The 21,582-nt window shown below is 34.9% G+C and overlaps 1 protein-coding gene across 1 annotated transcript in view; it reads right to left on the bottom strand.

The window, feature by feature from the left end:
• grik1a (glutamate receptor, ionotropic, kainate 1a) overlaps positions 1-21,582 on the bottom strand; it is an 88,576-nt gene that overhangs the window by 33,963 nt on the left and 33,031 nt on the right. Inside the window, exons 2-7 of the mRNA XM_067397938.1 lie at positions 15,724-15,891; positions 14,969-15,226; positions 8,007-8,188; positions 7,674-7,727; positions 6,350-6,523; positions 2,474-2,617 (exon numbers count right to left, since the gene is read on the bottom strand). Coding sequence (XP_067254039.1) covers positions 2,474-2,617; positions 6,350-6,523; positions 7,674-7,727; positions 8,007-8,188; positions 14,969-15,226; positions 15,724-15,891 — 980 coding nt within the window. The remainder of the gene's footprint in view (positions 1-2,473; positions 2,618-6,349; positions 6,524-7,673; positions 7,728-8,006; positions 8,189-14,968; positions 15,227-15,723; positions 15,892-21,582) is intronic.

Genomic DNA, 21,582 nt, shown 5'->3' with positions numbered 1-21,582 from the left:
GTGAGAGCATCCAGCAGTGATCTGAGACTTAAAAAAGATCAAAACGCAGAGGTACTAGTATCCATTTTCAGGCACCTCTGCCCTGAAAAATATGTTTCATCTACAAAAGCATATTTATGTAACCTACAGGTCAAAAATCTGATAGAAAAGTTGTTTAAATTCTAAAAGAGTACAAAAAGACTGTCTGATAAGTATTCCACAACGTGTCAAGAAGCATTTAAACATTTAGTGATCATGAAATGAAACTCATTTTGAAAATGTGTGGCAGTGACTGTTGCAGATAAGATATGGGCATGTCCATAGATGCAACTAAAGGTTTAACTTCATACAAATGAGCAACAATGCAATGTTTGACTATTAACAGGAGTGACACAGAAGCTCTTGCAATTTTTCCCCTTTGAGATATTTATTTTTCACCATTCTGTATGATTTATTTGTAACCACATGTAACAAATGATGCATGGTAAAGCATATCAGAAATTGTGATAATTTAGAGTTTGATTCATTGATAATTGCTCATCTTAATTACTTGATGCATTATGCACTGCTGCAATTTATATACACTTCTGGAGTAAGTAATTTTTTTTTATGTTTTTGAAAGAAGTCTGTTTTTTTCACCGAAGCTGTATTTATTTGATCAAATATACAGTAAAACATGTTGTGGAATATTATTACAATTTAAAGGGGACCTATTATGCCCCTTTTCACAAGATGTAATCTAAGTCTCTGGTGTCCCCAGAATGTGTCTGTGAAGTTTCAGCTAAAAATACCCCACAGATTAAGGGTCTTCAAACCGGGGGTCTGCGACCCCTAGGGGGTTTGTAGCGGTACTGCAGCTGGTCTGTCAATTAATATTTGATCATTTTTTGTAAAAAAAAAAAAAAAAAAAAAAAAAAAAAAAATCAAAGTCTAATTCCAATATAAGCACCCTGAAACAAGCAAGAACACCCTCAGGTGAAACTGTAATAATATAATATGCAACACTGCATTTTGAGTTTGCGCTCTCGAGAACGTAACTCTGTGCTATATAGCAATAGTCCATTGAATAAAAGTATTGTTTTTCGTGCAACTTGAAGTGGACAGATGGCCAGTTAGACGCTACAAAGTTTCAGAAGTGACATGTACATATAAATGCGTGATTCACTATGAAATTTGCACAGGCCTAGTTAAAACTAAAAGATAAAAATATGGCATGTCAAAATTGATGTGCGCAATTTAAATGTAGACTATTACTAAAAAATATTCGTATCAATATAATTTTAACAATTCCATTCCAGTTATTTGTGAAGGTAATGACTTGTAAATAATCTTAAATGTCCCACTGTACATTATTCTTGTTATGGTAGAGCCGATGCTTACACATTACTGTACATCTGCACTTTACTAGAGAATCTACACTAATTTCAGATACTCAGTGATCTGATTTTTAATTGTCCATCTCACAGAAAAATTAAAAAGTTAAAAAATAAAAAATTGTCCATCTGATTGTAAGAATAAAATGTATGACTCTGCAAATCCATTAAAATAATTTACAAACAGTTAATGAATTGTTATTTTTATTGCAACGTTTGTTGCATTTTCGTATCACAGAACTTTCTGAGGTATCGGAAAATATTGAATCGCTGGCTATGAGAATCGATATTGTATCGAATCGTGATGAACTGTCCGATTTACACCCCTAATACATAGCGTACCTGTTTGCCAAACAGAGCCATACATGCCAGGCTAACGTTTATGATTCCTATCAAATGCTATGAATGGTCTAATATTTTTTCCAAAATATCGCTTGGACAAAAACACTTCTTTTTTAGCAATCAAGCTTGCCAGGTTCAACTTGCAGGCTATCCAAGTTAACGAGACTCTAAATAGTGTTGTGTGCTTGTCTGTGCAGCCAACAACAGTTAGCATGCTTTGCTTGAACTTTTGCCATGGCCTTAGGACTGGTACACCGTTTTCGCTTGCAAAAACAAAATGATGGCGACATGGGTGGAAACGTAGATTAAGGGGTGGTAATATAATAATAAGATCCCCTTGCTACTTCACTAGGGGAGCAAAATCTGAGCAGCTCATTTTTCCACGTGCTTGCAGAGAAAGGCTTGCCAAAACAAAGTCACTGGGTTGTCCTTTTTCATGTTTTCTGGGTTGGAAGATGGACCGGGCACCCAGTTAATCACATTTAATGTGTCCTTGATGAGTAAAAATATTCATTTATTTAAAAAAAAAAAAAAAAAATCCTACTGACCCCAAACTTTTAAATGGTAGTGTATGCATTTACCTGCAAAATCATTTTAGCGGCAAGAAAACATATTCCTTGTCAAAATAAAACTTCATTTGTATCATTTTAACTTGATTTAATTGTAATACATTGTTTTAAAGTTAAAAATAAAAGGTCAAAAATCGCTTACAATCAAAATCAAGTTTACGATTTAAATCAAATGAATGTGTTTTGCAACATAAAGGACAATATCCTCACCTCTTTAAACAAGTTCATGAAGCGCGGGCCGTACCTCCAGGGTTTGTGTCTGTGGCACTGCAGGGAGCTCACTGTCATCTGCGTGGCCCGCTGAGATGCAACAGCAACCATGAACACTGCGTCATACATGAGAGCAGCCTCGGTCTGCAGGAGGAGGAAAGAATTTATCCACAAAACATGCTCTAAATATAATAAAACTTCACAATAATGCATTAATAAACACGCAGAAGGTGTTTTTGTTTACCAATTGCACAATATTGGATGTTACGTAATGGCATTTAAGTTTAATTTCTTTTCCATCTGATCACAGGAAGAGAGCCCCTCCCCCGTCCCCTGCCGCACACACCTTATGTTTCTCTGGGTGTTATTCAGTGCTAAAATGTGACCTGGATGGTAAAAATAGATTTGAATAAATCTCCCGATGCTTTCTGCTTTAAGCCCCTCATGCATGTCTAATGAGGCTGAGTGTGTAGCAGTATCTACACTGCCTTCTGGAGGACGGGTAGATTAGTCAACAGCGGTAAGACTTAATCCTAGTTATTCTAACTGTGAAGGAAGGGCTTATAGGGAGAAGTTAGGTACTGGTTTTAGTTCTGGTCTATATGCAAATAAAGATTTTGAGCAGCAGGATTGGCTGGTTTTACTGTGCGTTCAGACAGTCAGTGTGTGGAATCGACCACCCTATTCACTGTAAAACCAAACAGTGAAATTAAATAAATGAAATGAGTTATAATTATAATGAAAGTTTATTGTACTTAATAGAAAAAAAGCTGTGTGAACTCAAAATTTCATTGTAATAAGCTGAACTTAATATGACTGAGTTGAGTTGCAGCAGATTTCTAATTCCCAGCATGTTTTGCGTCAGACTGTATAAATAAATGTTGAAATTAAGTGTTATTTTGTGTGTTTTTGCACAAGATTAACATAGGGAGACATAAGTTAGTGTTTAATGTTGTGTTATGTTGGGATTTACAGGGGGTTTTGTTATGTTAGTTTTGTATGGGCTACCAATGTTAGGGCTACCATTGTGGTGAAGAGTAGAGCCTGTGGTTAGGTTGAGGATGGGCTGCAAAACTTTTAAGACCACATATACTGCATGATGTTTGATTAGATACATGCAAGTATATAATGACCAGTGTTAATTTTGACACCAAATTTTGATTTAGTTTTAGTCATAGTCTTTTGACTAAAATGCCATTTAGTTTTAGTCATATTTTAGTCATCGGAAATTGTTTTAGTTTTAGTCTAGTTTTAGTAGACTAAATATCTTAAGATCTTAGTTGACTAATATCTAATTTAGATATATTGTAATGCACTAAGCATTTCGTTAACAATACACAGATCCAATACACTGATAGATCTAATATTCCCCAAACTATTTATGTTCACCCAACTGTACTTTGCTCACCAAAGCGGACGGTCTTTTCAGGGATTGACACACTTATTATTGAGGTACTATTATAGTTTTCGTTTAAAATTTTTATTAGATTTCATTTTTAGTTTTTCTGCTTTCAATGTAATTTTAGTTAAAAGTTTTTTGTCATTTGTTTATGTCTTTTAGTTTTTGCTTTTAAATGTCTATAAGTTTTTATTTCTGTTTGTTGTTTTAATACCTCAGGTTAAGCTAAAGCTTCGAAACTAGATCAAATAAAATAAGTTTACATTTTGTATATATATATTTATTTTTTATTTCAGTTAACGTTTATTTCAAGTATTGAAGATGTCTTTGGTTTTAGGTTTAGTTAACTATAATAACCCTTATACTTGTAAAATATATTGAATAATGTTTCAAATAATGTTCTTAGTCTTTCCTTCCTGTGACAGAAGATACAGTAATTTACTCTGAATTAAATAGAAATTAAATTAAATACAGTTTATTGTGTAATAATTATAAACCATCCCGAAATACACCGTGACTCCTATTCAGAAATGTCTGCAGTCTGCACTGTAGCAGGCTACTCATTCTTACAACCGTCTAAAACATGCTACCTTATAAACATCATGTAGTAAACATTGTCATAATTCATCGACATTAGCTTATGAGCAATGGCTTGGTATAAATGTGCGCTATTCATTAATTGCGCAGCAGTATGAAGTGCTGCTGCACAGGCCTGTAGAGCGCGCAACAGCGCCACGTTTCCCGCGGTTAGATTGGCACGTTACACTTCAAATGTGTGCATCTTCCACACAGGACAGCAGTCCTGACTGGATATCTTCCCAAATCGTCCCTCTCTTTCATTTACGTCTCGTTTTTATTCGTTGACGAAAATTAGAGTAGAATTTAGTCATAGTTTTAGTCATTCAAAACGCATTTTTATTTAGTCATTGTCTCGTTTTCGTCCGTGAAAAAATGTCGTTGACGAAAATTATGACAAAAATTATTCGTCAACGAAATTAATACTGATAATGACAGTCTCTTTAATAGTTATAATAGCATGTGTTATTTGCTGTCTTACATTTAAACAAGATCTGAGAACTGTGGGAGCGAAGGGAGGCCAGTGACACGACTGACGTGAGAGACACCTGTGCACCACACTGGCCTTGATCCGATTCCACGGCTCTCAGCCCCATCCCACTTGTCAATAATGTTTTAAGTTCTACTAACTTACTTAAATGTTTTGAGGTAATACGTTTCCTCAAATGTTTTGAGTTTTACAGTGTAAAGGACTTTGCACACTGAGTCCAAAATTCGCATGCGAAACTTTCGCACGTTAAAAAATAAATTCGACCTCACGTTATGTCAATCGCGTTTACACACTGTCTCCGAAACTTTCGTCTGTCAAAAAAATATGCGGATCAGGTTCGATTTTCTGCGTTTTTCGCATCCGTGGCAGGCATTTTGTGTGACGTTTTAACAATTCAGAGCCACCGTACGTGAACGCAAAAATCCAGAATGCCATCTGACAAGTTGATCCACGTCTTCTATAGCACAAAACAGCAGCACTTAATGACAAACAACGTGCGGAATACAAAGATACGGAATAAAAAGACAGATTGTGCCAGTAGTAAAGCATCAAACTGAGCCACTGACATCCTGAAGTAAACTTTGAAACGTTCAAGATAATCCCGCAGCTCCTTGATGAGGTGAGCTCTCTTTTCTCTCTATGCAATCTCGGAATTGAATGGACCCAATATTTCCTTCCTTTTTCTCTTTTTAAGAAGAGAGGAGACAACTAAATCATGCTCATTGCTTGAAGACTTCATTTTGTATTGTTTTGCGATTTTTTTCACAACGTATTCATTTTTACGCATCGGACTCAGTGTGCAAGGTCTCTGTGCGTGACGATTTTTTAGGATTACGAATATTTCGGACTCAGTGTGCAAAGGCCTTAAGAGGTGTGACTCTGAATGGTCCTGTTCTTGCAATATCTTACAGGAGCAGATCAAATTCTGTCTGTATGAACACTTAACTGAAGTCAAGACAAGACTTTTTGGTAACACTTTAGTTAAGGGTCCAATTCTCAATGTTAAAGGGAGAGTTTACCCAAAAATGAAAGTTCTGTCATCATTCACCATCAAGTTGTTCAAAACCTATATAAGTTTCTATGTTCTGTTGAATGCAAAATAATATATTAGTATAATGTTGGTAGCCAAATGGTTTATGGTCTCCATTGACTTCCATAGTATTTTTTTTTTTTTTCATAACTTAACTACTTTACTATTAATAAGCAGTAATTAGAAGTTTATTGAGGAAAAAGTCATAGTTAATAGTCAGTTAACAGTGAGAATTAGACCCTAAACTAAAGTGTGACCAACTTTTCTATTTTATAACCAAACTGACTCCCTGAAAATTTAAGGGTGTCACTTCGGTTTAAAAAAAGCACACTATATTAGTTCTCTAAAACAGGTCTGAGCATGACAGCAGACGATACTTACAGTCATAATGCCGCTCATCAATCCACTCTCAGGTTTGGGCGGTGACAGCTGGCGCTCCATGGACCACTTCTGGATCACGGAAGCCACATACGGATCATCTAAATTCAGGAGGCGGAAGGCAGTCATGTTGACTCCACTGTAGCGGTACGGCTCAAGATCCAAAGCAAACAGATCCTGCAAGGCAGCAAGAGTTTGTTCAGATTTAGCTTTAAGAGCTGTGCAAACTTTGCACAAGATATAACATCTTTATGCCATGTGTTTCTTTACTATAAGAGATCAAACGGTCCATTTTGATTGTGGTGCAGCCTTAAGCTCTTGTTGGGAGAAGATAAATCATAGTTGTGCAAAACTTAGATTTTAAGAATTGTCTCCCTTTAAATTCATAAATTGGGATTTGGATTGAATTGGCCATGACCCACAGGAAGTTGAATTGAAATTTAAATGACAGAAAGCAGAATTGACTAAATTACTGAATTCAACAGGTAATGCTTTCTGGTAAAAGTATGTTTACAATGCAAACAGCGTAGGAGAATGACAGGGGAAAGACGAAATTTTTAAATTGTTAAGTTACTTTTGTTTTGTTTTTGCATACAAAAGTATTCTCATCATTTCATGACATTAATGTTGAACCACTGTAGTCACGTTGACTATTTTAACAATGTCTTTACAACTTTTCTGGACCTTTTCTGGTTAATTATGTTGCTTTCTATGGGGGATAAAAAAACTCTCAGATTTCATCAAAAATATCTTAATTTGTGTTCCGAAGATGAACAAAGGTCTTACTGGTTTGGAATGACACGAGGGTGAATACTTGATGACAGAAATGTAATTTTTTGGGTGAAATAACCCTTTAAATCTTTCAAACTTCAAGACGTTTTTTTCAAGATAAGGTTGCCAAGCCATAATTCAAAGTTTGTCTTAACGACTTTCTTTTCTAGTTATAAATCACACTGCAAATTTTCTCTGAATCTCAGTTCATATCATTCTACTTCCCTAAATTCAATTTCACTCTGAATTTTTTAACCTTTACCAATACAAAAGCTTAGGATTGTGCGCTACCATTTCAGTTTCATATGTCAATGAGTGAAATCAGTGAACACTGTCAGACATAAACTAGAATGAATATTGAACAGCCTGACATAAGAGAGTTGATGTCTCCCATGGTGTATAGGGTTTTTATGTCTCAAGATGTCAGTGGGGTTGCATTATACAATCTGACAAGCAACAATTATAAGGAACAGCAGAAAATCACTTTGCCTGCTTATCATCTAATGTAATAAAAAGAGCTCTTATTAATAGCAAGCAGGGAGCTTTTCAGACTCACCAAAGTAGTGAAGAAGAAATGATAGTATTCAGTCATCATACCCATCGACATCAGCTGCGGGGAACAAAGACAACAACATTTTTTTGGGAAGAATCCAGAAGGAAAAGAAAGCAACGATGGGTTGAGTATGAAATAAGATGGTTTCAGCAGTATTCAGAAATAAAGGCAGCACATACTGAATTACATCTATTTGCTTTAAAGTACAGCTAAGGAATCCTGCTGGGTCACAGCATGCAAGAGCACTTCACTCTCATTTTCAATCCATTTCAATCTGCGCAAAGGTACAAGTTCAATTAAAGTTCAGAAGGAGAATATATTGAAAGGATGCCACACCTGTTTGAGAAGCTCGGCGGCTGCTTGGTAGGAGCAGTCAAAGATGACATAAAACTCTTGTTCTTTCTTCATCTCCTTCAGCAGGGGGCGACTGTCACCTCCTCCTGACTGCAGCTGGCGGATACGGATCTTCAGGTTGTTTTTGGATGGAGCTTTGATCAGTTCTTGCATACGCATTAATCCTTGAAACAACAGAACACAAGAGTGATTGGAGGTGGGGAGCAATGGAAGAGAAACAAACTCATCATGAGCAGCAGTAATTACGCTTTTGATTTCCCTAGTGTGATAGCAGATGTTTACAGGGACCATAAATTGGGACTCATCTATTCTGTTGATACATAACAATCAGATGCATTTTTTGGGGCTTCTCTGTAATCAAACCACTCAGCCTATAGTAGCGAAAAGTATTGCATTAAATGGCAGCAGGTCAAAATGTTATCTAAAGGTTGAACAGACGAAAGGGCCTCAGCAGAAAATGACTAATTCAGTCAGTGTTACTGGATAATAAGGTTCACCTATGATACCTTTTGCTATGATTGCATACAGCTCTAAATATCTCTAATACTTCCAACAGACTTTGTAATAACAGTAAAGGCTATAGAGAAATCCAAAAAATCATTTTAAATGTAACATAGTGAAAGCCTGATGGTTTTGTCTAGACCAGATCAAACGACCATGGGGCTCTGGGGTACAACCTCCAACAAAGTGAAGTGATGCAACGGCCTCCATAAACACACAATCTCGACCATAAGCCACATTTAATTATGTCTGCACACTACAGAAAGTGCAACTGTTCCATATTACATACACCCTAATCACTTTTATTCTACTTTTAGACTGTTTAGACTTTGATGAGGTGCTGATCATTTGTATCAACACTTTGAGAGGTCTAATAGCAATTGTTGTGCAATTAAATCCCGAAAAATGCCTAAAAGTCAATGTTTTATATGTATGCAGTTTGTAATTTCTTGTTAGGCATTGAAATTTGATATGTAGTATATAAAATACACAGATAAGTTTTTGATATAATGTATAAAGGGGTTTAAGTATCATTGATGTCTTGAATAGAAATTAGTAGTATAGAAATACATTTAATTAGCTTTTTTATATTTTATACTTTGTTATTTTTTATTAGTTTTTTTATATTTATTTAGATTTAAATGATTTTCATTACAGTTTTAGTTTTAGTCATTTTAAATATTCAAATGCATTTCATTTTTAGTTATTTGCCAGAACAGTTTTTTTAAGTTTAAGATTTTGATCTAATTTTTTTATTTTATTTCAGCTTTATTTCAATAATTTTAGTTAACAATAACAACACTGATACAGATGAGCAAACTCTATTAAGAGGCTATCTTGCAGATCAGTTAATTAAAGGGTTAGTTCACTCAAAAATGAAAATTCTGTCATTAATTACTCACCCTCATGTCGTTTCAAACCAGATTCATCTTTGGAACACAAATGAAGATCTTTTTGATGAAATCTCAGCTTTTTGGACCTCCATAGACAGCTACGCAACCGACACTTCAAACTGTTCATAAAGAGATCATAAAACTAATCCATATGAATTGAGCAGTTTAGACCAAATTTTCTAAAGAGACTCCATTGCTTTATATGATGAACAGATTTAATTTAGGCTTATATTCACATATAAACACTGGTGAGCGAACATAAACAGAAGCTAAACCGAACCTGCTTGACGCACGAGAACAAACCTCTTCCGGAAGCTCAAACGTGCTGTTTAACACACGAGAAAGAACCTCACTGGTTGTTGCATATGAACCTCATTGGTTCTCGCACGTCAATCAAACATGCTTGAGCTTCCGTCTTCCGTTTCCATTAACTGATGTGTGCGTTGAGGAATGTTTATATGTGAATAAAAGCCTAAATTCAATCTGTTCATCATATAAAGCAATTGTGTATCTTCAGAAAATTTGGACTAAACTGCTTAACTTTTTGAAGCGTCAAAGTTGTAATTGCATAGCTGTCTATAGAAGGACAGAAAGCTCTCAGATTTCATAAAAAAGATCTTCATTTGTGTTCCAAACATGAACATAAGTCTTAGGGGTGTGGAACAACATGAGGGTGAGTAATTAATGACAGAATTTTCTTTTTTGGGTGAACTAACCCTTTAAGTGTAATGCTTGTGCATTAAAATGTGACAACAGTGAATGAATACAGATTGTTAAAGACATGAAGGGATTCATCTCTCAAGTTCAGGGGTCCCTGTGCTCTTGGATGAGATCCTGATACGGATACATACTAGGCTGTAAGGGACCCTGGGAGTCACAAAAATATTGTAACAAGCTTCTATATTGTTTCTATTCTCAAAATGTTATGGGAATATAAACCACATTTCCTTTTCGAGGGAAATCATGCTGCGTCCAGGACGCTTTCCCAGCGTCTCGTTCCCTTTCTCAGGGAACTATGGTTACAGTTGTAAGCGGAGACTTTATTTCTAGTTTTGGACATGATAGAACAGTCTAAACTACCTGATTTAATTTCTAATGTTGCTGGTATTGTTTGTATTTTAGTCTATAATCTCATGATGGCTTTATTTGGTCATCACAGTGTTTGGTACATCCTTAAAAAAGCTTTAATTATTAATTTCTGTGGTAACCAAAATTTAAAAGGATCCAAATTGGATTAAAATTTAAATTCCACATTTAATAAATTTTTAAATACTTTGAAGGGAATATATCACATGCAGGCTTAAGGGGAATTTCAATAAAAGTAATGGCAGACTAATATTAGGGACATGAATTTCTTATAAAGGTAGTGCAACTACACAAATTCAGTGTAACTGACATGGATAAAGAAATATGTCTGTCATAAGAAAGCCCAATAACAAACACACAGGTTTGGGCAACAAAATTTCTTTGATGCTCAGTAAAAAAATAAATAAAAAAAAGGTATGAAACCCCTTTTTCCATGCAACTTATTTGCTTTGATTTAGTCTTGGCCATATAATGATGTAGGTCTACTTCCAAGCAATGGTAAGATCATAAATCATGCTATCAAAGTAGGGATTTCTGGACATAAACACAGAAAGTTGTGTGTAGTTTGTGTTTTCAAACAGATGGCACATAGGAATCCAAGACAAATCACACTACAGCTGAGACGGTGTGATGTGTAAATACTAGGGTAAATTTGAGCAGGCATCTGTTCCCTGAGCTCCCCTAATGATTTCGATCCAAGTCGCTGGCTATGAATCAGACACACTAATCATTTTGAAACTGGTCAATCTGACACAAATTCTGTCTGTTGCAAGCAAGTTGTTACAAAGACATTGGCTCCGGTGTCAGCATGTTCATTTAAAGCTGTAGAAATAGAAGCATCTGCAGGGCAATTTTCCATTTCTTTTGACTTGTGGTTATTAAACTGTAGTTTATCTGCATTTGATTTGCTCTCCAGATTAGTTTGATGCCATCAGGGGAACACTTGAAGTGTGCTGGTGAACTACTGCATAATGCGTAATTTGCATATAATATGATAACTTTGATAGAGTGTGTTGGTATTTTTCTTGCTTTTTTAATTGTCATGAGAGGGGGAGACAGTTGGATCAGAACGTGATGCAGGCCAGATTTATTATTTTGTTCACATTATAGCAACAGAAACTTTTAAAAAGATATTATAAAACATCTTCAACATATTCAAATGACTATTTAGTTGGACTTAATGTAAGGTGTGACTTGATTTTGTGGTGATATTGGTGCTATGATATTTTTATTGGTTAGTATTTCCCCATCTGCGTGTCCTTGATTATATCAAAACAGAAGTCATCTCAGCGGCAGAGAAAGTTATTACATTTTGATTTGATGAAAACTTTTTTCTTTAGAACAATTCACACTGATAAATTATGTACAATATTGACCAGAGACAATTTATTAAAAATGTAGTCAGAGTCACAATTGATATCATGTTGATTTCAAGTGTTTCATATCTAGTTATTGTGTGATTCTTCAGTGCGATTCTCAGAGTGTGAGTAATCGACACATCAACTTTTTGAGAGAAATAATAATTATAAATCTGAATAAACATTCCAATGATTACATTTCTTCAGTCTGCTGACATATGAGCCAAGACCTATGAAATACATGCCTGTAATCACAAGTAAACAAGGTGGGAGGAGATGCTCAATATTCAGTCAATATTTCACCATTTTCAAAACCATTTTAGTTTAGAAAAGGTCACAAAAGTCAAAATATATAGAAAATGAAATATGGTATTGAAATAATGCTGTCAAAAGGAAATAAACTGATAAAGGCAAGGTAAACCAAACTGACCTAGAAAACCAAATGAACACTTCCCACCTGAAATCATGCATTAAACTTGCCAATGCCACATCTGAAATGTTTCACTACAGTGCATTTCAATGCAGGTATTTAAAGTGCCCATATTATGCTTTTAGTAACCTCATTTAGTTTTGAAATCTCCTACAATAGGTTTTCATGCGTCCAAGGTCAAAAAACACTCATGATATACATTACAGCATTACTTGCTTACAGTGAGTGTCAGAAACAAAACACCATTTACCATATCTGAATTTCAGCTCCATAAGCTTCCTCAGCACTTGATACACAGTGATACGACCAGTAATGGTAGTGTTGGTTTTACTGAGTCAATCTCATCTTTTTGAAGTGCTTGCAAAGTGAATTTGCTTTCATGGCATAGAAAACAGCGTCTTCTCAACATGTCAGCAACATGAACCAAACTCTTTCAGGCCTCAGCTACAACTACAGTTTTTGAGGATGGGTCAAAGTAGACGTTGTTCACGGGCTGCCAATGAAGATAGGCTGGCATTATGCAATTTTTTACAAACCTTTGAGCAGGAAGTAAGACTAGAATTACTGACAATTCGTTTCAGGCAGATCAAAATCGGTTCTTTCTTTTAGGAGATAACTCCATTTATCGTGCATTTTGATCTTTGAAACTTCACAGACCACAACAGCTATGTGTGAAAGGTAATATCTGAAAAACCATAATAAGGGCACTTTATAGCCAAGAAAATAAATGTAAATGCTGTGAGTGACAGTGCCCTGCTAATTAAAAGTAAAACCAACATTTATACATTTACAAGCTGCCCGGCTGTGTGTCTCGCCTCTAAATTTGCTGATACGAACCAGTTACAGAAATGTTCATTTCTGAACATAAACTACACAGTATAATAAAAATATTATACTAAGATTAACAGAATAGAAAACCCCTTATGTAAAAAAAATAAAATAATGTAAGTTGATGCAAAAATGTATCAGATACATGAGGGGATCCCTACTGAAAAGACAAGCTTAGACCACCATGCATTTCCAAACTGGTTTATGCTGGTTTCATATTGGTTTATGATTGCTCACCATAGTGTTGTCAAAAATATTGATATTTCGATATGTATCAATACTAAAATATCTGAAATGCTTCCAATACCTATTTTTTCTGGAGTTTCGATACACTGATACCAACTGCGCATTCTTGCTCTCTTCTTTCCAAACGTGAATTGACCTGCCTCCTCTCACTCGCTCCAGTTGACGTGCTTGCTTGTAATGCGCATAATGTTACTCATTCCCGCAGGTTTCATGCTCACATCAAAAGTGTGCGCACCACTAATCTAAGTGGCTATCTCATAAAGCCACCTCTCAAATAACTTGTGAGTACCAAACTGACTTCTTTTTCATGGCTTATTAAACTCAGTTGGTCAAATACATACAAAGATTATGTCAAAATGCCCATCTTCCCGAGTATTCAGGTAAATACAGTAAGTTTGATAACACTTTAGTATAGGGAACACATATAAACTGTTAACTAAGACTTTTCCCTCAATAAACTCCTAATTTACTACTTATTAATAGTTCGTAAGGTTGTTGTTACATTTAGGTATTGGGTAGGATTAAGAATGTAGAATAAGGTCACGCAGAATAAGGCATTAATATGTGCTTTATAAGTGCTAATAAATAGCCAATATTCTAGTAATATGCATGCAAATAAGCAACTAGTTAAAAGACCTTAAAATAAAGTGTAAGCGTACGTTTTGGAGTGTGAATAATGTAAAGAATGTAAAGAAAATGCATGTTGTGTAACAGTATATTGGATCTGTGCATAAGCTCTTAAAGTGACAGCAACCTAATAAACCTGCTAATCAAAGAGCAAAAGAAAAAGAGAAAATCACTTTCTGCCCTTGACTGAATAACTTTTGTAACTTTAATTGTAAGCATTAATCTGAATTAAATTTTTACAATGAAGACTATCCAGTGTTATTTTACATTTGTTTACTTTAATTTCTATAGTATTTACCTCAAAACTACTGTTAGATCCACCAGAAAAACTTGGTCACGTTTATTTCTTTTGTCTCTTTATTCTATTGATTTATTTGTGCTATCATTTGCAATTGGTTTATTTGTTCTTATTTTATTACTGACTGTTTACTTTTTTAAATTTAGTTCAACGCTTCAAATAAAGCCTCCCTGCTCTGTAAGCTATTGCAACAAAATTGCCAAAATTATCAAAAAATAATGAGATAAGAACTCTAATTTTCACTGTGGTATCACAAATGGTATCAAATATCGATCTTTTTTTTTTTAAGGTATCGTATCGAAGTTGAAAATTCCAGTAACGTGAAAACACTAGTTCACCAACAAAAATTGACCAGCATGGCCTGACGTGTATATCAGTATTCCATGCTTGGGAACCAGCATTCAAAACATATGATGGCGATAAACATTGCTGGGGTTACTGTTGAATTCAATTTGAATTATCATTTGTTTCAAATATAATAAAATGTAAATATATGTGGAGTCACTCTTTCTAGCAGAAAACAGGATTTCGGTATAAATGTTGTGGCCTGCAGTGTCCCATTTTAAAGCACAAGCTGTGAAGATCCCATTTCAAAAGAGCCTCTCAACAAAACCTCAAAAAAGCACATTGAGCTGCCCTTCAAATATCCCTTTGTCTAAACCATAACTGTCACTCACCTGTGCTGTCCTCATAAACCACAGTAACAGACTTCCATTTGTAGAAAATGACAATGTCCAGGATAGCCCTGCTTATGGAGGTGTACTCAGGGTATAGGTTAATGTAAAAATTGTCTTTATTGTCCACAGATGGGTGTTTCCAGCGTGTCTGGATGTGTGGCACCTCTAGAGCATTGCAAATGGATTGGACAGCACTGACCGAGGAGCTGTGAGAGGGGCCGAAGACCGCCGCAACCCCCAGGGCCAATTGGTCACATACTGAGAGAAGAAAAATGGAGAGAGAGAGAACAGACGGGAAGGAAAACAGGTGACATGAGAAAACATGTTTTAGAAACAGAGGGCTTTTCAATTCTGCTAAATTTTCATTAAATTAGCTTATAATGGCAATTTCCATGGAAATGGTTGGTGTATAATTTCTATATTTAAGCATTAGAGGCACAAATACCATGTTTTTGTTGTATCAGATACGTTAAATTAACAAAGTAGCTAATTTTACACGTCCGGCCCTTAAAATGGCCAATTTGGCCTGTCCTTCATAAGAGATATTGACCTTCTCAACTGTATCCAGCAATTTAAAATAATGATGACATAATATATTGAATTAATATTCAATTAATAATAAAATATAAAAGTTTAATAAATAACTACAAACCAACAAAAAAAGATACATGTATACATGTATAAATATATTCCACTTAAAATTGTAAAATAAATTCAAAATCTAAATCAATCAAAATAGAAATAAAGAGTCATACCCCTTCGGGAGGCTTCAAAGCTGTCAAAGAGGTTTACTCTCTGGATGTCGTAGGTCAACGTGGTGTTTGGCATCAAGGTTCTGTTTCGGTTGATACTTGTAACGGCAAATTTAAAGGCGAGTTCATCCATACTGACGGGTTCATTCTCCCGCGTCTCAAAGATTCCCCCTTCAACCAAAATAAAGAGTGTTAAGCAACAAGTAAAAAGTAAAATTGTACTTTCAAGTCACTAAGTATGCAGTCTGATCTCATTTGTACTGTAGATGACTAAACATGTGCTTTAAAAGTAAAACGCATTTAAAATCAGTACAATGTAAGAATAAAGTTAAAATGAATACCCTGGTAATGCATAAATCCCATTAAAATCTTGTTCAAAGCATTAATGCTAAATACAAAGCAAAACAGATCAAAGCAGATCCAGTTGTTATTTTAAAGTTATTTAAAAACACATTAAAAATCTGAGCCTAGATAAATGTACAAATAAAATTAAAATGAGTGTCCAGGTAATGGATTAATTCCAGTTCCACACTAATTCAAAAGTAGTTACAAACAATAGTGCCAAGCTAATGTTAAATACAAATAAAATAAAAAGTTAATTCTAAAGCATAGGCCTGCTAAAAATCCAGAACCCAGCTTTTGTTAAAGTCTAGCTAAACGTACAGAAAAATAAAACCAGTGACCTGGAAATGGATAAATTTCAGGTCCATACTTATTTAACCCTTATGCGGTCTTCGGGGTCTTTTTAACCCGCAAATGATGTTTGCTCAAATAAAAAAAAATGTTCTCTTTGTCCAAATGGCATGAGACTTTGTATGGTGGTTAACACTTTTAATATCTACAAATAAAAATAAAGTGATATCTTGTTTTTATGTTAGTGTAAAAAAAATAGTTACGTTCATGGTCTTCAGGGTCTCTGGAGACCCCGGGCAACAAAATGTAATTTTGTAACAATATAATATTTTTTAAAAACCAATGTAATTTTCCTCTGTATATTAATGTTTTTTCTCAACATTTCTGCAGTTTTTTGAGGATTTGTGATATCTTTTAAATTCATATAAATAAGTTAAAAATATTTTTTGAAATAGGCTTTTATGCATGAACATTACATAGGCTTTTTTTAAATGTAAAATTCACTTTATAAAAGGCCCAGATTTCTAACTTTAATTCATGTGGATAACATGGATAATTTGACATGGTTTAGTGTAAGATTTTTGCCCATCTTTTGAAAAATGCAGTTTTAAAAGTAAAAAAACGATCACTTTTACCAGTAGATGGCTGCAGAGCTCCACTATTTGCTATGTGCTATTTGAATGATTGAAAGATGTCTTTTCACAAGTTTTTTTCAGTTGGATTCATATCTACTGTAAATGTTATGAAATCACAACTATAACAATAAAAATTACTTTTCAAATTTTAGCATTTTTTGTGCAGGGCAAAATCAGTTTTTCAATAATTTTATAATATTAAAAATATATTTTTGTGTGCGTGGGTGTGTGTGAGCATGTCCATTTTGTATTGGGGATGTTTTCTGCATTTTTGGAAGTGTGCCACTTCATTTCTGTCTATGTGTGTTGTGCGTTGTTTTGAGAATTTTGATAATGGATTTTGACCAGTTTCTAAGTGGGGTCTCTGTGGGTTACATTATTGATGATATTATTGAAAAACTGATTTTTTTTTTTTTTTTTTTTTAAGTACAAAAAAATGTTAAACTTAGTAAAAAGTAATTTTATTGTTATAATTGTGATTTCATAACATTTAGATGTGAATCCAACTGAAAAACATTTGTGAAAAGACATCTTTCAGTCATTCAAATAGCACATAGCAAATAGTGGAGCTCTGCAGCCATCTACTGGTAAAAATTATATTTTTTTTACTTTTATAACTGCATTTTCCAAAAGATGGGCAAAAATCTTACACTAAACCATTTCAAATTATCCATTTTATCCCCATGAATGAAAGTTAGAAATCTGGGCCTTTTATAAAGTGAATTTTACATAAAAAGCTGCTTTTGCATAAAAACCTATTTAAAAAAATACATTTTTTAATTTATTTATATAAATTTAAAAGATATCAAAAATCCTCCAAAAACTGCACAAATGTTGAGTAAAAACATTAATAAACAGAGTAAAATTACACTGGTTTTTAAAAAATATATTATATTGTTACAAAATTGCATTTTGTTGCTCTCCAGATACCCCGAAGACCATGAGTGTAGTCCCTTAAACGAAGACCGCATAAGGGTTATAAACAATAGTGACAAGCTAATGTTAAAAACAAATTAGATCCAATTTGATGATAAAGCATATTGAAAAAGCTGATTCCGTAGCTCAGTCTGCTTGCAATCACATCATTCTCTATAGGGCACAGCTTATTGGTTCCTACTGTATCAGTAGCCAATGAGCTCGCAGCTCAACCTTCAAATACTTGGTCAGCATTTGCTGTAGCAGTTGCAGCGTGCTTTCAGAAACACTCCACCTTCCCCAGCTCCACCTGCATAGATCAGCTACAGGTAATTCATGTATGCTATATTGTACAGCAACAGATGGTTGTTTATGTATTAGCAGTATCAAGTCCCATACTTGCTCTGAAGCAGCAGCAATAACCTACAGCAGCAGTGTAGCAGATCTATTCCACCAAGACCAAATTTATCAACACTGTCATATCCATTATCAAGCCAAACACTCAGAGAGTCGTCATGACAGAAATATATTTAAAGCCAGCAGTTAGAAACCCATTTACACAAAATTAACGTTCCCAAAAAGTACCAATCCAAGCACATTCCAACAAAAGTAGTCTAAAACAGGCTAATGCACACATTTATTTTGACATATCAGATATTTGTCCTGTGTTTTTACATTTAAGATATAACTTGATTATTTTCACATTATCTTGTCAAGATCAGCCTTTGAACCAAGAAATGGGTTTGACTTTTTGTGGAAACAAAATCTATATGTTATGAATATATACTAGGAAATGGTACAACAATACTAAGACACGTGAAGATTAAGAATATATGAAAGTTGTTCTGAACAGCTGATCACTGTTCATGAATGGTATAGCCAATTGTTTGTCAAACAGCTGATGAAGTTCTTATTCTGCTCTGTAGATTTTTTCCCATCCAGACTACACTGACGCTTGACACACATTGACAATTTAGGATTGCAAACTGAGGATCCAGGCAGAAGTCTTGCTGGACTGCTCTGTATTAACTTCCCTTGAGTAATGGACACCATTCAAAAATGTTATGCAGCATTTGAGTATTTTTCAATTAAGTAAACATCAGTAAAGAGTCTGTAATTAAATGAAGAAAAAATAAATCAAAGTTAAAGTTTTTCATTATCTTCTAGAGGATTATTAAAGTTACAAAAGCAGTGAGCTTTTCTTGTCAATGTTGCTGTTTGATTATTATTAAGAACTTAAAAGATAGTGAAAGGTCTACTGTTCAAAAACATGTAAGAAATCAAAATAATAATCCTTTATGAAAGCATAATCTTAATGACTCATAAAAAATTGAAAAGAAAAAGCAGAGTACAATGGCTGTTTTACTTCTGCTCTTGAATAATTCCCAGTCTGAAATGATGCATCTAAATGTCAATACCAAGTATGTGATTTAATTCCCTAAACAGGTTACACCAGGTCATTCAGCAATTTCATAACATTTAGAAAATCTGAAATGGCAAATCATGCAGATTTAGTTGCTTAAGAAATTTGAACTAATTGGCCAGCACCACATTTGACCTTTAACACGCCATTTTTAAACCACTTCCCTTGCTGGCAGTAAAGCTTATTCTCAAAACTGCATAAGGTTAATCAACATCAACTCTTCTCAATGATAAGATGCAAATCAGACAATCATCAAGATCAAAACACACTGTTCACACCTGAATCAGCAAATAATCATGATCAAAACACTGATTTTGTTACTGAATATGCCAATCAAGACTCAATTTAACTTGGCAGGGTGCAAAGTCAACATTGTGTAAATGTCTGGACTAAGTGGCCAAGATTGGCACTGGAGTGTATCTCCAGAATTATGCATGAGCATATGTTAACAAGTGCATTGTCATGACATATTATTTGAAATGCTGGAGATACTAAAACTACACAACATCATGCAAATGCAATGCAGAACGGTGAGATCCGTCTGGAAGACTTCCACCTGAGATCGGGCTTTATTCATAGACGGCCAACAAACAGGTCTCAGCAGGAAATAATGGGCCATTAACTTACCAATAAACAGCCAACCTCCAACAGTGAAAGTGACAGATTGGCTCTTTAATGAAAAGACTGTGAATGAAGATAAGAATAATTAAATGGAAATGTTAATGTGTGTGAGATGAAGCTCATCAGAGTGCAGATACCAGCTTCTGCGAAACTTGGTCTCAGTAGCTTGTTTTGGCTTTATGAAAGCTGAATTGGAATGAGCAGGACTTAAAGCAAAGCCAAAAAGTCCTGCTGTGGATAACACTGTCTGATGTTCAGATAGTCCCTTGGGGAAAGCGCGGACAGAGAGCTCCACACAGGGAGAAAGGAGAGGAGATTTCATCTGTGAAAAACTGATTGCTTTCATATAGAGGGAGATGGTCAGAGCTGGGTCCGATTGGGAGGCTGGAGATGAGAATGAAGCCTGAAGCCTTTCTAGATGAGGCAGATGCACTAACATGAAGCAGAGTTGATAACAACGAGTCTGGCAGCAAACAAGTCTCGGTTCCATTTTGAGGAAGTATTGGATCTACTTTTGGCTGTGTTTATTTACTCAGACTATTTCAACTATGACTAAAAAGTCTGATCCCTCATTGATCTTTTATTTCCTGGAAACACCAAATCAATCTAGCTTTACTTTTCCTTTAATTGGCATGTTAAGAGTCAGCCATTTGGAACCAAATAGATTTACAGTGTCTTTAAGACATCAGGTAGCATTAGAGTGGAATGGAAAAGCTGACAGAGTAGCATAGACACTTGTGTACTTGTGTAGGCAGGCACCGTGATGGTTACTTAAGCATGCTTAATGCTTTATTTCTATTCATTGGAAAATGGTCCCCTAGGGAGGTCCAAAGCCTCTGCAACTCACCTTGGAGACCGCAACTTTAATGAATCCCTTTTTCTATCATGATGTTTGTGTCATTACATGCATTTTGCCCTTGCAATAAACATTACAAGTTAAAAAGAAAGTTTTGGATCTATATGCTTGTACTTAGGAGTAAGGCTTTGCATTTTTTTTTTTTTTATTAATCAACCAAACAAAAACAAAAACTATTGTCTGTTATACATTATGTGCTTTAAAAAGTGTTAAAATATAAAAGTTACAATAAAAAACAAACATGTCTGTACACAGATTGAAAGCAGGACAATTCACAACACTCATTTATGAATCTGCAAAAGCGCAAACTCAGTCTTCACGACAAATTAACACACTTCATGATTTTCATGAAGTTGTCAGATCACTGTTCTTCTCACACTACACGACTGTCTGGGGTACCTTTTAGTTGCAGTTTTGTGCAAATTACACAATGGATCAGCAACACACATAACAAAACATTTCAGTAGGAAGACACTGGTTGCATCTTAAATCGCATACTTCCCTACTTTATAGTAGGTGTGTGACAAAAGAAGTATGTACTGTAATATAAATGTAATCTAATGTAAAAAAATTCACAGTACTCATAAAAGAGTAGGCAAAAGGTACTCCCGGTAAGATTATGAATTGTGCATACAATGGACAGTTTACTATCCCATGAGGCCACGGGAGAGGATTTATAAATGGCAGTGAAGCGACGCAACTGTCACTGGTAGGTCACATGATAATGACAATATGGCGAATATAGTATGTCTGGATTACATGGGTAGGGTTAGGGGAAG

This window comes from Chanodichthys erythropterus, chromosome 10 (assembly GCF_024489055.1).
Source record: "Chanodichthys erythropterus isolate Z2021 chromosome 10, ASM2448905v1, whole genome shotgun sequence".
In the NCBI taxonomy this organism is placed as follows: domain Eukaryota; kingdom Metazoa; phylum Chordata; class Actinopteri; order Cypriniformes; family Xenocyprididae; genus Chanodichthys; species Chanodichthys erythropterus.
Note: the sequence above shows the minus strand (reverse complement) of the source record. Positions and strands in the feature narration are given on the sequence as shown.